Source organism: Manis pentadactyla, chromosome 2 (genome assembly GCF_030020395.1).
Source record: "Manis pentadactyla isolate mManPen7 chromosome 2, mManPen7.hap1, whole genome shotgun sequence".
Classification (NCBI taxonomy): domain Eukaryota; kingdom Metazoa; phylum Chordata; class Mammalia; order Pholidota; family Manidae; genus Manis; species Manis pentadactyla.
The window spans coordinates 5384357-5401519 of NC_080020.1; the positions used below are offsets into that span (position 1 = coordinate 5384357).

The following is a 17163-nucleotide window of genomic DNA, read 5'->3' on the forward strand; positions in this document are numbered from 1 at the left end:
GGAACTAAAATGACCTACAGCCATTGACCCAAAGTCTACATTCTCTGGTTTCTCAAACTTAGGTGTGGGCCAGAATGGACACCTGAATGGACAGCACAACACAGATGTGAGGCCCATTCCCAAGGTTTGATTCAGTAGATCTGGAATGAAACCTGCGACATTTCTGAGCTCCCAGGAGAGGCCAGTGCCGGTCCAGGCACTCTACTCTGAGCAGCACTGCTCAAGACAAAGGCAAATTTTAAGGCTGCTCATGCTTGCAAGTATAGCATTTTAAACATTAGAAAGCAGTTACCATATTTATTTCACTTATTTCCAAATTAAAAGTCTTAGCTCTTCCAAACCCCACCCTCCCAGTTCTTCTGTTAAAATGTCCTTCCTAATGTGCAGTCCCCAGGGCTGACACTGTCAGGTGGGTCCTGACTAGTACCCAAATAAACAAAAAAGGCAGCCAATCTTCTGTCTTGATCTGAACTTTCCCATTCGACTAAAACTGTTTTAGGCTTTTCTTGTGTCTGTCAACTAAACACTTCCTGATAGTTTATCACAAACTGATAGAAGAGCTGGTCTCCCTGATATCCTTTATAGAGGTAATTAAACTTATTTAAACCTAAAAGCTTTTATTTCACCTTGTTGGTTTAGCTTTTATGGAGTCCTGTGTCTGCTGCCCACAATTAAAGAAATTGTTCAGAGCCCATCACACAAGTTTGTCAAGCATATAGTTTGTTCCATGAACCAAAGTTCTAAAAACTTAGAAAGGATTGATCCAAAGGACAGGATCGATGACATCAAAGCTCACTAGTACTCTATAGTAATATACCCTTGCTTCAGAACTACATGTTTATTATTCAGGAGTCTCAAGCACTTAATGAAAATGTGTATTTCTTAGTAGCCAACCTAATACCATCTGATCTTACTCACTGACATAAAACTTGGATTTCGGCACTCTCAATGGAAACGATTCTCTGCAATTTTCTCCATACTCATGTTATTATGTTTCAAATTAACCCTTATACTTAAAAATATTTTTTGAATATATAAAATAGTTCCTTCTTGAAGGAAAATATGATTAAAGATTATGAATTGCCAAGCAAAGAATTATATACCTGTGTCCAAACACAGTCACCTGAAGATAGAAAATAATTTTTGCTTTTTTATGTGTAAATTCCCTCCAGCAGTTAAGAGAATGGGTAGAAAATGGGAGGATCAACATAGTATACTTGGATAACAAATAAAGTAAATTAAAATCATGTTCCTGGACTCTAAGGTGTCCATAGTTGTGTCCTCTCAACATATAGTACAGGAGCAATTATTTAACTTAGAGGATAATGATTAAGTTATCAGAGGAATTATTACACAAAAACACAAATAAGATATGATTAAGTTAGTTTATTTTACCTGAAGCTCTTCCAATATAAACAATGTAAATGCTGATACTGAGAAACATTGGGAAGAATTACTGATAGATGTCAAAACACCATGCCTTCCAATCCATCCTCCATGAACTTCTTATAAAGTGCCATGAACTTGGCCACAAATGCTTCCAAGTGATAAATGGCTTTGCTACCCAGCTGTAGACGATGTTCATAGTAAGCTGCCATCTGGGCCACTTCCCCTTTAAGTTGTCCATCACAATTATGGAGAAGTTCTGAGAGAAGGCCCTGAAGAAAGATAACTAGTAATTAAGAAAGTAAGCATTTAAAAAAATATTACTGAACAAGCTTCATTTCTCTCATTCAAAAAAGAATTAAAACAGTTAAATGTTCTTTTTATTTGTGAAATCTTTCTTTTATATTGAATGGTAGTCTTCATTCAAAAGCAACAGGTTGCATATTTTTCTATAATGTAAAAAATGTGAGTTATCAATCATATTCCAAATGCCAAATATTTAACGTATAAGGGTGCAAAGATATAAGCACAAGATGCTTATAAGCAGGATTATTACAATAATCATCTGTAGAAAACCTAAAGTTCCACCAGTAGGGGGTCATATTTTTAAAAAATATGATATAGTCATACAACAGAATCTATTTATCCAGTAAAAAGAATGAGGCTAAACTGTACTGTCGTGAAACACCCATGCTATGCTCACACTGTTGACTAAAAACACACAGTGCAGAACACTGAAGTTCTGTAAAAACACATTTGGTCTTACTTCTATGTGACTAAAATAAAGGTTGGTTAAAAGTGATTGTTACCCTTGTGGAAATGGAAGGGTGGACCTTCACTTTTTTTGTATATTGGGTATTGTCTTAAATACATTTTTCATTTTATTACCATGTAATTTTAATTAGTATGAACAAAAATCTCTGCCTTCCCTAATATCTAAGTCAATCAATATAGCTAGGTAGCTGACAGACCAATCTATAGCTGTGCCTTACAGTATCCTTACATAGTCTAGATTCTGCCTATTTCTTTAGCCTCATTCCCCACATGCCGATCAATGCCTGAAATACTTGTTCTCCATTTATATGGTTGCCTTATTTTAACCGAGTGTCAGTTTAGACATACCCTCCTTAGAGAAGCCATCATTGACCTTTCATAACCTTGCTCACCATTAATACCATTTCACCTTGTTCCTTCCTTTGTAGCACAACATTCTGAAATCCTCTTGCTTCTTGTTTCCCCATTTCACCCACTAAAACACAAATCCTCTGAAGGCAGGCCCTCCCCCAACACTGCCCAAATGGTGCCTGGCACACAGCGGAGGCTCAGTAAGTATCTGTTGAATTAAGAAGCTGGGCAGAAAAAGGCAACAATGTAATTCAGTAATGCAAAAGTCCTATGATCACATATTCAAAGTCCAAATTTTATGGCTATAAATAATTCAAGACCTGACATTAAATTACCTTCATTATTATTTCAGGAGGAATACAATGAGTTAGAAGCTCATAGAGTCTTCCACGGACTTCAAGGAGCCTATTATAAAACAAAATAGCGTTTTGTGATGAAAATAAGGAGCAGTTTTTCCAAGCACCTACTGTTTTACTTTAAACTATCCAACACAGCCATTTTCTTAAATGATTTCTCATACTCAGGATTCACATACAGAAGCTTTTCCAAATTTCAGTTAACTTTTTTAAAAGAAAACTTTCAGAACTCTTTTAAAGTCAGTTATTTATATTTAGGGTTATTGATCATATCAAAATACTATGGAAGTGCCAGATATAAAAATAAAGACTTCATGATTAATGAGGGTTGAACTTATTCACACCATTAATTTTAACATACTTCAATGGCCTATCAAATAAAATGCTTATTTTTTTCTCCACATAGATGTATCTACAACATCACAAAAATGCTCATGAAAGACCAAACCATCACTAGTCAATTACACAAGTGAGAAAAGAGCATGAAATATACTATAAAGGTACCACCTTGAAGGTATTGTAAAAAGCAAGAAGCAGGGGAAAGAAGCTGCCCTGTCACACAAGGGGCAGTAAAAAAGCTTTGTCTTACTCCGAAGTCCATACCCTTCCAACCTCTGACAGAGCACTTAGCCCTTCCTCTGTACGAGGTTCACTTCAGTACACTATCTGCACCTCACATCGCCACTCTCTTACCCAGAAGTTAGCATTCAGAGATTAAGGTTCCATCAAAAGTCATACAGTTAAGGCAGCATTTTAATTCAAGTCTGACTTCAAAGCCCTTAGTCCCTGTTGGACATGGTAGTGTATCTTGAAAAAAAAATCTGATTATTAAAGCATAAAATTACCTTGATAATTAGTTTATTTCTGAGATGTTGCATCAGAATGTACTTACCTACACCACTGCACGCTATGATTTGAGTTTGCATCTCATGTATGTTCACATACACCTAGAGTTCATTTTTAATATGATTTAGTTTCTTAAAAATGAATATATTCTACATTCACTATGTCTGCCTTCATTATTTCTTGAGGACTGCAAGTGCTAAACAGTGCAAAGTCTTCTGTCGGAGAAGCGTGGTGTTCTAGATCTGTCTCTGCCTCCTAACTCAGCCCTGAGTGAGTCTCCCAAAGTATCAATGTTCTTACCTACAACATAAAGATGGTAATACTGTTCTCACAGAACTGCTGTATGAATTAAATGAGAAAACACAGTATCAGAACTGATTTAATAATCACTCACTAAATATTAGCTGCTATTTAAATTAGAAAATGATGACTCTAAGACAGATAAAACAGCAAGGCAAAGGGTCAAAAACCCCGGGTGGTCCTTTGGTTGTGTGTGGGCCAGCAGCCAGAATGGCGCCGGGCCTCGCAGCATCTGGTCAGCCTGAGGCTGCCTGCAATAGAGAGAGGTCACCTCTTATGTGGCAGGGAATCAATGCCCACAAGTGTTAGTCCCATCAGGAATCAGCAGCGCCTCTTCTTGAACAAGGACATTTATGAGCTGCCCAAACCTGTTCGGAAAACTGGAGGAAAGGGAAGCAAGCAGCTCTAAGGAGCAAGCAGAGCAATGATCAACTGAAGTCTTTAAAATACATCTAATAATTTTTAAATATTGTAACATTTGGACCCTAACCTCTTAGCAGTAGGGAAGTTCTATTACCACCAACTGCTCTTCTCTACAATTAGAACAAAAACAAGAACACCATCTTCAGTGTGGAAATATTTTATAAGTAAAAGCCTCCTAAGACATGCTTTGGTATCTTTTTAAAGATGGATTTCTTCACTGTTTATCAACATTTTACAAACAAAATGCATACGTTTTCCTAAAGTCAAAGTTTCTTTTCTGAAGAGACTACTTACAGTGTTTGGCACTTTTTGAAAACTATTAAAAATGTCTTCAACTAAAATAATCGAGTTATCAGAATTCACAGCAAACCTTGATGAAATACTAAATGCCCATTATGTATGACTATCCACCTACATTAATCTATGCGGTAGCCAAAGGGTACATATTACAATCCTTTTGAAGAATCTTTTCATAAAATATTCATGAGATATATCACCCAAGAGAAGAAACGTGGTATATTCCTCTCAGGATTATATTCACGTTAAGTCAGGGAAGCTGAAATTTTACTAGTTGAACTCAGTCTCATCTGTTTCCTAAAATGATCAATTACACTCTCTGAAGTCCAAAGACGATGGCAAAACTGGTGACTACAGTAGGAGAGTGTTTCAGTGAGACTAAGCAACTCTCTCCAGGCTTCCCTAAGTCTGGGAGTCCGGGGACCTTGAGACTGTCCCCCTTGATTCTTCACAAAGTTAGCATAAATGAAACTAATGGTTGGTGTATTTTCAGGAAGGTGCGCTACTGAGTAATAGACCCAGAGAAGGAAGAATTATATTACAAATGTGCCAAAAAAATTTCCCAAATACTAATGACATACACACAATATTCTTAAAGCCTATCACCGTACATGAACACAGGGTTTTTGGATTCTCAAACCCGAATGGTTTTACAGTCTCTTCTGCTTTTCATCACAAAAGCCTAAGTATCCTTGGCAGGGTAACATAAATAGTATCTTCATTATACAAATGAAGAAGTTGAATTCTAAGATGAAGTTACACGTGCAAAGACACTTAGCTAAAAATCAGAACTGTTGCATCAATTGCAAAGATATATATTGTTCTTTTCAATATCAGAAACCTAGACACATTATGTTATGTATGATTAGTAAGGCATCTGAGATTTTGAAAGGAAAACTGAAACTATATATAAGTTCCACATTTACACATCAATAGCTTAACAAAGGCCATGATACCACACAGCAACTAACTAGAACCACTAAACTTCTAAAATTAAATCTTACTTTTTCTTTACAAGTTTAGTAGATTAAAAATTCGGATGTTGTTAGTATAACACAGCTAACCTAGAACTCAGAATATATGTACTGTCTTGACGATCAAATTTTCACAGTCATCTTTTGTCCCAGTTACCTCTGTGGGGTCTGCTGACTGACAACAGAATTGGCGGTCTCCCTCAGGTACACCTCCCAATCTGTTTCAGGTACTTCCTGGTCTGCAGTAAAAGGGTACCTAACATGACAAAAAGAGAACATAATACATTAAATGGAAGTGTGCTTCTGTCCCACAAGATTTCCCACTGGGACTGCCCTTTCACTCACTGTTGCACTCTGCAGGCTTCACACATAAGTAGGGCTTTTCTGAGGTTTCTGCAGGACTTCTCTGCAAGTCTCTGAGCCAGTTGTGAAGGAAGACTCAGCCCTTCCCTCTTGCACACAGTAGTTAACACGTGACAAATCTATGATATTTAACAAAAATGGGCAACGTATCAAACAGCATACTGAGACAATTTCTGTTCATAACATCTTTACATAGACCCCTCTCCCTTTTCATTATTACCCTACCCTCACCCACACGCTCCTTAGCAGGAACTGAGAGCCTAGCCTAGCTGTCAGGAGGAGGCAGCAGGGGGCTCTGCAACTAGAAGACCTGGTCTGAGCCCCACGCCCACCAGCCTCCCTGCAGCAGCTATGCGGAGCAGACACAGGGTCCCAGGTCTGTGGAGGGACACTGCTCCCAGGGCGGCCAAGCGGACCTGCACAGGCCGAATTCTGCCTGACTCAGGGTGTTACCAGCACGCACTACAATGGGAATGGTGCCCACGAGAGTGCTGTAACCTGGTAGTCCTGCGTGTTTCATAGACCCTTCTAACTGTATTACTCCCAAAATTTTTACAATGAAACTTTTAATAAAGGTGTTTTACCACTCTGCAACTAACACAGTGTCACAGATTACACCCTACTTTGAATAAAATCACCCAAAATCTATTAACAGAAAAGCAGTTTTATTGTGAGAAATTAGTATTTTTACTGATAGATATAAAGAATGATTAAAAAAAAACACTATGTTGTTTCAGACCAACTTTGAACTCCAACCTAGGGATGAGGCATTCCTGTATCATCATCTTGCAAAATACATTTCCTCCCAACTCAAGTCTCCTCAAAAGCCAATTCAATCAGCTTGAGGTAGAAAACATTAACTAGTCCTTACCTACTTTAGTAAAATTTGTAATATCTATTTGTTTAAGGTAAAAAATGATTTAAAGAGAAGAACACTTTCTATATATTGGTATCTGGTATTTACTACAATATATATTGGTGTGTGCATCTACTAATGGCATCCAGGCCATTGGTTTTCCTGAATTACTGAAACAGGGATGTTTTTATAAAACAAATATGACAAAGCTGTACACACAGTATTCACAGAATAGGAACTGCATTTTTTTCTAAAAAGTAGTGTAACTTGACCTACATCTTCAATGCTGGGAGCAGGCACACGAACTGCCAGGCACCTACTACGAATAGGCGGTATCACTTTAGATGTAGAATTGCAACACAAGATCAGTCTGCAAGTGGCCATGTACTTCTCCATGGTTCTCCGCAAGGCATGCTGGGCGTCCTTGGTGAGTTTGTCAACCTCTGTCAGTAATACCACTGAGTTGAGGAGAAACAAAAGTTTAACTTGAGTATGTATCTCCTTTTCTTCCTCCTCATTATTCAGAGTGAAATCCTAAATAATAAGCCTGATATATCACTCTTCCCTTTGGTAAGGACATACAAAAGTCATAGGTATGATGAGAATGACTCACCATTTTTTTTTTCATATTAAGATACATACAATAAAATGCACAAATCTTAAATGTACAGCTTGGTGAATTTTGATGTGTATATATACCCACATAAACATTGCCCAGATCAAGATAACAGACATTCTCAGTAATTTTTCCCTGTTCACCGATTTCATCCATCCCCCAAGCCCCCTCCCCTACGGAAATCAGTCTATTCTGTTTATAAACCTAATCCAGTTTTTTTTGTTCATTTGTTTCATTTTTTTAGATTCCACAAATAAGTGAAATCATATGTAATTTTCTTATTTTTATATTTAAAAACTCTATAATTAAACCTAAAACACTACATTAAGTTGAAGAGGGTTTTTTTGGTAGAATTCATTGCAGCCTTTATTATATTTATATACACTAAGAATCACCAAGACAAGGATGTACTATGTTCATTTCCCCCAAATGTTGTATCTCAGGAGCACACTTCTGTGAAACATCTTAAATCTTGGCATTCTAAGGAATATACTTCCGAAAACCGTGTGCCAAGAGATGCAGCCAAAAGGTGTAAAGACATCTGGTCACTTGTACAGTAAGGTTCCACCTGGCCATAATCAAGGATTAGGGTGTTTATGGCCTTAAAAAGTGTTTCAGTAATAATATGTAAATATGGACTGAATCCAACTACTGTATTGTTCATTGAGTTATTTTCAGAAGATGTCAATGGTAAGCAGTGTATCATTTGAACCTTCCCCATAGAAACAAAGAGAAAAATTCTAAGACCAAAGATCTATGGACAATTTTTATATAAAAACTAAGTGATAATCTCTACCTAAGAAGCCTGACTATGAGCAAAAACAAGCAGCTATGTGTGGAAGGATGTGGCTGGGATCCACTAGGTTTCTGACAGCCTTTAAGACAGGAGAACCCAAATCACCCTCGGGAACACACTGGAAAGCATTATGGGCCAATTTCAGAAGAGCACCCATGGGGCTCAATTCAACGGTGAGAGCAAAGAACCTTCATACAGTAAAGTTTCATAGAGCAGCAAACTGAAAACAGAAATGAAGCTCCCTTCCAATGAGGAGAAACTCTGAAAACAAGAATCCAAACTGAACAGGAAAAAATAGAGATAAAGAAATCGATCCCCAAATCTGACAAAGACAGCACCAAAAAGTACTACAAACCAACTGATATAACAATACATCACTGGTAGGCTGAAAGAGAGGCATACTGTAAAAGCTAACACACCGTGACCACATGAGGTTTACTCCAGGACTGCAGTTTCACTGGAAGATCCAGTATAAGCTGTGGTACTGATAGAACTAAGAAGAAAAATCACAAAACCACACTCATGGATGCAGAACTAACTTAACATACACCCACGTTAGGAACCATCACTAAAACAGGAACTGATGATCTTACCATGATCAAACAGATAAACCTCAAGCCAAAATCCAGCCACTGAATGGGGAAAACTTAAGCTCTCCTAACAAGAGCCATGACAAGGATGCCCACTGCCTCTCCTACTATTAACCCCTGTATTGGAGGTGCGGGCAAACATAATTAGACACAAGAAAGTATTTAAGCCATATGAATTGGAAAGGAAGAAAAAAATTATTTCTATTTCTATTTACAGATAATACAAATATATATCTGAAAACTCCAATAGAAACAATGGGAAGACTATTATAAATAATAAGAGAAATAACATAGTAAGAAATATGTATTTATAAAGAAATAAAATTGATACAAATTCATTAGCTGTCATATGTAAACCAAAAATTTAGAAAATATAACAGAAGACCCCCTTTATAGTAGCTCAAAAAATGTAAATTTATTTTGAAATGCAGAGACTGAGAAGGAAAGGTAAGAAAGAGGTTGGCACACACACAGCGTCTGGGAGTGCACACACTATGGTGGTAGCATGAATCTATTCCCTTTCAGATAATGAATTTGGCCAACTCGAGAGCATTAAATGTTGGCATATTTACCATCACAAAATCATCTGTGGGAATGTATGCGTATAAATGATATTGGAAGACAATGACAAAAAGGTTAACAGTAATTGTCTCTAGTGGGAATATTGCTGATTTCAATTGTTTGTGTACTTAAAAATGTGATAATGAACATAGAACTTTAGTCCTAAGAACAGCTGTTTTTAAATCATGTCATTTTCAATAAAGTACTTTTTCATTACTCGTCTACCTCTAAAATAACAGAACTCGTTCCACCAAAGTCCGATCATCAGGCAACAGACGCCCATGAGGACCGGGATCATGCCTGTCTTGCCTACTACGTCCCGAAGAACAGGGGCTAATAAACTGCTGCTAACGGGATGAATTTACATTTCCAATCACATTTTCTCTCACACCCACGGCTTACAATGTGGTATCTGCCTCACAGAAAGACATTGTTGATCACAGACCTTTAAAATCTCTTTGAGAGTTTGTTTCCAGCTGCTGTGACTGGGCCACTGTTTTCAACATCTCCTGAATTACTACCCGGTCACTGTTTCCAGCGTCACTATACAAAACAAAAATAATGGCAAATCTGCGTGTAAACATTTAAAAAGTATTGTGGCCTTAATCTTAATCTGTTATTAGGAGAAAAACTTTGAAGATCTTAAGTTGTTAAAATTTTAATCAAAATTAATAATGCCTAATTACATTCACAAAACTTAAAATGATATATTTTTGGGTCATTAAAAATACTAACAATATCCCAATATTCAATTACAATTTGATTAACATCACTGAAAAACACAACATGTTCTTACATAAAGTCTACTGCTACTAAGATAGGTAAATAGAATTCAAGGTACAAATTTAAAAAATGATTATTTCTATATAGAGCAGCTTACCTGGGATTTACTTCAAGGTGGTAATTGCTTGCAATAGTGCTAATTTCAATTTTCTTTTTAGATGGAGTCTGGACAAAGAAAATAGATGTTTTTAATGTTTATTTATTGGCTATTTCTCCTCTTTCCTGTATTTATTTATAACAAAAACCTTTACTAAAAAAAACTTTAACCACCACTAATGTTTTAACTTCACTAACCCCATTCTTCACTGAGTGTGCAGATAAACATAAGCTCTTAACATAAACTGGGTCATTAAACATAAGCTCTTAACATAAACTGGGTCATAGCACACACCGCTTTCACTGTGATTCCTTTTTCCTCTGCCTCCCGAAATCTCCAAGCCATCCCATTAGGAGCAGACTGCCATTGTATGCAATCTGTACCTGCATATGTCCTTTCACAGTCTTTTCCATGGTAACACACAGACAGAAACACATGCATGTGTATATAACAAATATGTAATATACACTTATATATTTATATAGACTCAGCATTTCCTATAAAAAATTTAAATGGCAAAAGAGGAAACCACATACATTTCTCTGTATTTTGCTTTTCCTACTTAATAACATCTAGGCAATCCCTCTTAGACAACTGGCATAGGGTATTATAGTTGAGTATCCACCTGTAACCACGATGTCCCCAGCTAATCGTAACAATGGACACTGTTGCTTGCTTTTGACATCTCAAACAATTCACTATTAACATATCTTGTATGTAACTCTAATGCACTGCTTTTGTTTCCATGCAAAAGATTCCCAATAAAGGGTTTAGACTGAAGGGGATATGTTTTCTAAACTTTAATATATACATAAGTGTGTGTATATGTCTAATTATAACCAGCCTGCTTACCAAAAACATCTTAACAATTCACTTTTCCTCTCTAACTGACCTCAACTACAGGTTTTATATCATGCTTCAATTTTTGCCAATTTGTCAGTAGATAATAGACTCACATTGTTTCTCAATTACCATCAAGGTCAAACATCTTTACATATGTTTATTGGCTGTTTATATCTATTTCCTCTGGTTATTTTTTATTTCGTTTTCTACCAGTTTATTGTCTTTCCATTGTCAACTTGTAAAATCTTTTATCTAACATATTCCTTTAAAATATTTTTTTGACAATCTTTCATTTTTCTATTGATATTATGTATGTTATCTTGTCAAAATTTTAAAATTCGTTTGTATCCTAGTATGTATTTCTTTTCTTCTATCACTTTCATGCTCTCTATTAAAAGGTATTCTTGACCCATAGGCTGTTTATATAGTTTAAGAAATTTTATTCTAAGATATTTAAGTTACATTTTAACATTTAAGTCAATTAATTCATCTGGAATTTATCTTTATAAATTATGTCACAGGGACTCAACTCTTTCTTCTGGAAAGATAACTAGATATGTTAGCACAGTTTGCTGACTCTTCGTGTTCCTACTGATCTGAAATAGATCTTCGATCATAGTTCTGTGCTCTCTAAACATGTTCCACTAATCAAATTCTCTACTCCCATGCCAATACAATACTGTTTTGATTACACAGCCTAAATATGCTTTAGTTCCTGGTAACACAAGTCCCATTTAACAAATCTGTTTCTAAATTACTTTAGCTAGTCTCAGCTATGTACTCTTCCATATGTACTTTAGGATCATTTTATACAATTAAAAAAACAAGCTGGATTTTTACTGGAATTTTGTCAAAATTTATACTGTAACTTGGGGAGAATAGATATTCTTAAATAATAATCCTCTCATCTGAGAACATGCTGCATCTTTCCATATAATCAGCTTTTGTTTTTTTGTCCTTTTATAAGATATTCCAGTTTCCTCCTTAAAGATTCCACACCTTTCTTGCTAAATTTGTCCCTGTATTTTATAAGAATTTCCTCCTGGATGTACCATCAGCACCTCAAACGCAGTATATCTAAACTCAAGCTCATCAACATTGGCTAAACACTCTATTAACAGCACTACCTACCATCCAGTCAGCATACATTTTTTAAGCGCCTAATACATACAACTCACTACTGTACAAGGAACTATGAAGGATACAAAAATGATTGTGACATGTTCCCTACATACACAACTTCAAAACAAATACAATCTTGTCAAAGCAAAAGATGTATAAAAAACTTTAGTAAGGAAAACAAAACTCTAAGCAGTATAAACTATGGGGTGCGGAAGGACAAATTAATTCTAACAGGTTTGGGGGCACTCTGAGAGGAGACATTTCAGCTAAATCCCGAACATCACCTATAAGGAAGGAGAATGAAAATGGCTTGCATGGTGTAAGGTTGGAAGGCCCGTCCAGGGCAAGGTCAGAGCATTCCAAAGTCTCATACTTCATGTCTCAGTCACTCAGCTGTCCAATTTTTATCAAGCCGCCTGATCCCATGTTTAAAATTTTTCTCAAAATCATTCCCTTTCTTCCCAAACCTACGATTGCTGTCAGAACAATGTACTTTAGAAACTCAAGTTCCAGTTTCAGCTGACACACTGAGTTCCTAGGGAATTTTAAATGAATCTCACCACCTACACATTACCCAAAAATCTCCTGCTGCTCATATTCCCTGTAACCTAACTGACTTTGGTCTGGTTATAACAGCTAAGAGGATAAATGAGTAGCTCTCAATCCTGTGCACCAGGATTACCTGTGAAATTCTTCCTTAAATCACACATTGAGCAGCACATCTATCATGACTAAAAATTCCAGCTATACATATTTGAGAGCCTCAAAGTGAAATGCTTACTGTGATGGTTTGATGTTCAATTCTTAATTTTTCTACTCCAACGCCATAAAGTTCACGTAGAATACACATAATTCTTGTCTTTTTTCCAGCACCTGATGGTCCATACACTAACAGATGAGGAAAGTCACCACACTGCACCTGGAAAAAAAAGAACGTGGTAGCACTTTGCCTAAACAACTGCTCTACGTAAAATTAAACTACTTTTTAGGTATTAAATATTTTGAGTCTCTACCTAAGAAACGTCAATAATCTGTATGTATATGGAGGGTGTGTGTGTGTGTACAGAGAGGCAGGAGGGAGGGAGTTTTTTTAATTAACCCTGAAATGTTTATTACTCCTCTAGCATTAATTTTATATAATTATATACCTAGCAGAGTACATGCAAGATAGGACACTGTCTAGAAGGCAAGAACTCCCACACCTGGCTAACTGTAACAATCTCCCAGAGAACTTTGTAAAATAAAACTTCAATCTTTCAAAATGTAAGAGTCGCTACTGGACCCCACCCATGAGATTATGATTCAGTAGCTGAGATCGATGCCTGCCTTAGTTTGGGCTTCACAGCTCCTTTGCTAACAAGGGAGAGTATTCTGTTCATTTGGAAGGTAGAAAACTTTTCAGGGGAGCAGAGAAGCAAAACAAGAAAAGGAGGGCAGCCAGTGAGAGTGCATTATCAGCTTAGCTCCTCTGGACATCTGACGGGTGATCCTGCTGAGGATACTCCTGTAGCCTGTGCAAAAACTACACTAACGGTGTTAACTCACCCCAAGGGAGGGAAGCTGGATAACAGGCTCTCTTTCATCAGTCTTTTGCTGAAGGCTGCTTGGGCACGTGGATAGGGAGGAGATGGAGGGGGGTGGTGGTAGGGAGGGCATTAATTCCCAGGCATTTCAAGTCCATTTAGGGGTGTCAGCTAAAGAAAGCCTTCCAAAAGTGTGGATACAGGGAGTCAGCAGCCGGTCTGTGTGCACTTACCAGTTAAAAGCAAGGGGTAGAGTAGGGCACTGACAGTGCTGCATTAGAGGGTAAATTTGTGTGTTTTTAAAGAAAGCCTCCCAGGTGACTGTGATGACCAATCAGGTTTGGGAATTAGCGCTACAAAGAGTATAAAGATGAGAACACAGGCCTTACTCAGGTGCATAACATCTCATGGAGCAACAGTCTTGTAAGTAATCGTTACAAGAAAAAAATGTAAATATCTTAACAAGTTAATTGCAGTGAATTTTAATACTTTGTAAACTCATCTACCTGTGACACTGAAAAAAAAAAATGTTCCAAGGAAAGAACTACAAATCCATGTAATACAGTGCATGGAAAATAGTAGGTGCTCCACAAATACTTGCTACCTTTGTTTTTAAATTTTTTTGAAACCAAATATAAAGGTAATACTTTAAATGCTTTATTCAGTTGTACATTCAACAATGAAAAGGTGGACATTTTTAATAGCAAATTTATTAACACCTGTGGGGAAAATGGAAGTTCCTATGGCCAGGATCCTCACCTGAACCTAAGCTACTTGCTGATGTAACTGGCCTGCTGCTAGGCTATTGCTTCCACACCCTTAGGCAGTAAACTATTATTGACTGAGTCACTATATAAAGAGCTCTGCCCAATGCTCGGCAGAGGCAGAGACAAAGGAGGATTACAGATCTGCAGACTGTTGGATGCAGACGTAATTCTAGTGCTCGACCTATGGCTGGGAGAACAAGCCGGGTAATAAAAACTTTTACCCCAAGAACATTCCATTGTCATTCCTCAGTCTAACTGAAACCATAGGAAGGTGACAGGGGCTAAAACCCATTGGCAAGACAACACCCAAGTACAGTATATTGAATTCTTTTCCAAAATATTTATTCCAAATTCTATACAACCAAAAGATGGCCACAGAAAATACGATGTATCATATGACTAAGAAAATTGAAGTGCAAGCTATTGTGAGAAAATGCAATTGTCTATAAAAGTATACAGCTGTAATAGATTTTAAGTTAGTATAGATGGAATACCAATAATTAAAGAGAAACAAACTTCAATCTCACAAAGCTATCGACTTTTCTAATAACTTTCATACATAAAGATGGGGTATCTTTATTATTTATTTCTTAGAAGTACTTAACTAGTATTTTTAATCTGTGAAGAGGTGGGTATTGGAGGCCCAGAATGCTGAGCAAAAAAATACTTCCATCGGCAAATGGTATTTAAGGTCTTTAAAAAGAGTGGATAAATGGCTTCCACAGACACTAGAGTCTTCTCAAGACCCTTTTTCCCTCTCAATTCCCTACAAGATTCAGTTAACTTTTTTACAAAACAATGCCATTAGACACTTCATCACCCACAAAAAATGAAAAAAAGCATCAGGTTGGACAAAAGGGGGGAAAAATCTTACATAAGGAATTAAACTCAAGGACAACCTAAAACAACCTGTTTCAGAGTTAAAAATGGCTTTCCTTTTGTAAATGACACTAAGAGCTTTTAAGTAAGGTTGTTAATAAGTGAGTCGGAAATGTCGTGTTTCTGCCCCCGAGCCTCCACCGGGCGTCCCAGCCCACTCCGCACGGGTCACCCGGCTCTGCACCTCCCGCGCCCCGCAGACAGGCCCCGGGTCCTGCAGCTCTCCGCGCCGGCCCTGGCGGGGTTCCCGAAACCGGCCGTGCGCACTCCGGCCCCGGGAATGTCGCGCCTGCTGTTCCCTCGGCCTGCTCCCCTCTTTCCCCAGATCTCCGGTTCTAGGAGCTTTCTCACTCCAAGCCTGGGCTCAGAGGCCGTTCTCAGCGAGACCTCCCCGGTTTACAGACAGTCCCCGTCTCCCCACGCCCTCTCCCCCTCCCGGCATGACTTCCCCACCGCGTCCCCCGCATCTGCAGGGAGTGGGCGATGCACGGCCCCCGAGAGGCGCGGACCCCGAGGGAGGCAGCTCCAGGGGCCGCCCCTCGCCCCTCTCCGCGCCCCGTCCCGCCGACGCACCAAGTTGCGCAGCCGGGCCGCCTGTTCCTTGTGATAGTCCAGGCGCCCCAAGGAGCAGGGCCGGTACTTGTCCACCCAGAGGCTCATGTCCGCTCGCGTCCCGGGATCGGCTGCTTGAAAGTCCCGCGCGCGCGCGCGCACTCCTCCCGGACGCCGCGCCCAGTTCTCCCGCGAACTCGACGTCTCGTGACGTCACTACCGGTCCAGGCCGGGAAAGGCTACGGCGGCTGAATGGGGACAGAATTAGCCACGGCATAGGCGTCATCTAGTTATTGATGTTCATTGTTTTATTTAATCATTTTCTTTTTTTTTTTAAATCACTTTCAAAGTTAATCCAGAAGTTACTAAGCAAAACTGGAAATTTGGCTCTGATACTCGGGGCGTCAAAACCAGATACCTCTAAGAAGCCACGTTCCTCGGTTAATTTCGTTCATTCGTTCATTCATTCATTCATTCACTCTTTCGTTCTACAGAAACCTACAAATAAGAAATATTCACTGTGTTACAAGGTCTGTTATTCGCACTAGGGTATGTCAGATTTAGGAGTTTTCTCATTTTGGAGGCGTTCAATAAAGCTTTATTGAATAAATTTCTAAAAATAAAATCTAACCTTCACTATTTCCGTACCTCCATTCCTCAAAATTCTTACTTGGTTGAAAGCTAGAGAATCAAAAGGTTATAAAAAAAACTACTAATGTGCGGCTTGTAGGAGAAAAGACAGGCGGTTAGTCTGCTATTTTAAGTGCCAAATGTTTGAACAACCTTCTGATTCAAATGAGAATAATGTGAAACCCTTGGGAAAATATTCTGCATATCAAACCTATATAAAACTCATCTTCTATGAGCTTTATATAAAACCCTCAAACTGTACCTCTCAAAAGCACTTTTCTAATTGTACATAATATTAATTCCTTATTTAATTTATACTCTTACATATTGTTCAGAAGACTTTCATTTGAGTGCAAGGTCTCAGTGGACAGGAATTGATTTCCAAATATGTTTAATGACCTGTGAAAATACCCTCTCTCATTCATTTTATTAAACAAGAATTTACTACACTCTTTTATAAATCATTATATTTACTTAG

At 38.0% G+C, this 17163-nt stretch overlaps 1 protein-coding gene across 2 annotated transcripts; it reads right to left on the reverse strand.

Moving 5' to 3' along the window:
• Positions 1–1371: 1371 nt before the first annotated feature.
• RFC3 (replication factor C subunit 3) lies at positions 1372–16260 on the reverse strand. 2 transcript variants are annotated; one of them, XM_036904994.2, is made up of 9 exons: positions 16077–16260; positions 13116–13253; positions 10370–10437; positions 9935–10032; positions 7203–7384; positions 6053–6189; positions 5865–5963; positions 2847–2916; positions 1372–1658 (listed from the first exon to the last, which is right to left on the reverse strand). In XM_036904994.2, exons 1-9 carry the CDS (start codon positions 16161–16163, stop codon positions 1467–1469), a joined length of 1071 nt encoding a protein of 356 aa, XP_036760889.2. In that variant the 5' UTR covers positions 16164–16260; the 3' UTR covers positions 1372–1466. The 2 variants fall into 2 exon arrangements, with proteins under 2 accessions (XP_036760889.2, XP_057345632.1); XM_057489649.1 differs by lacking the exon at positions 16077–16260 and adding an exon at positions 14091–14186.
• Positions 16261–17163: the final 903 nt, after the last annotated feature.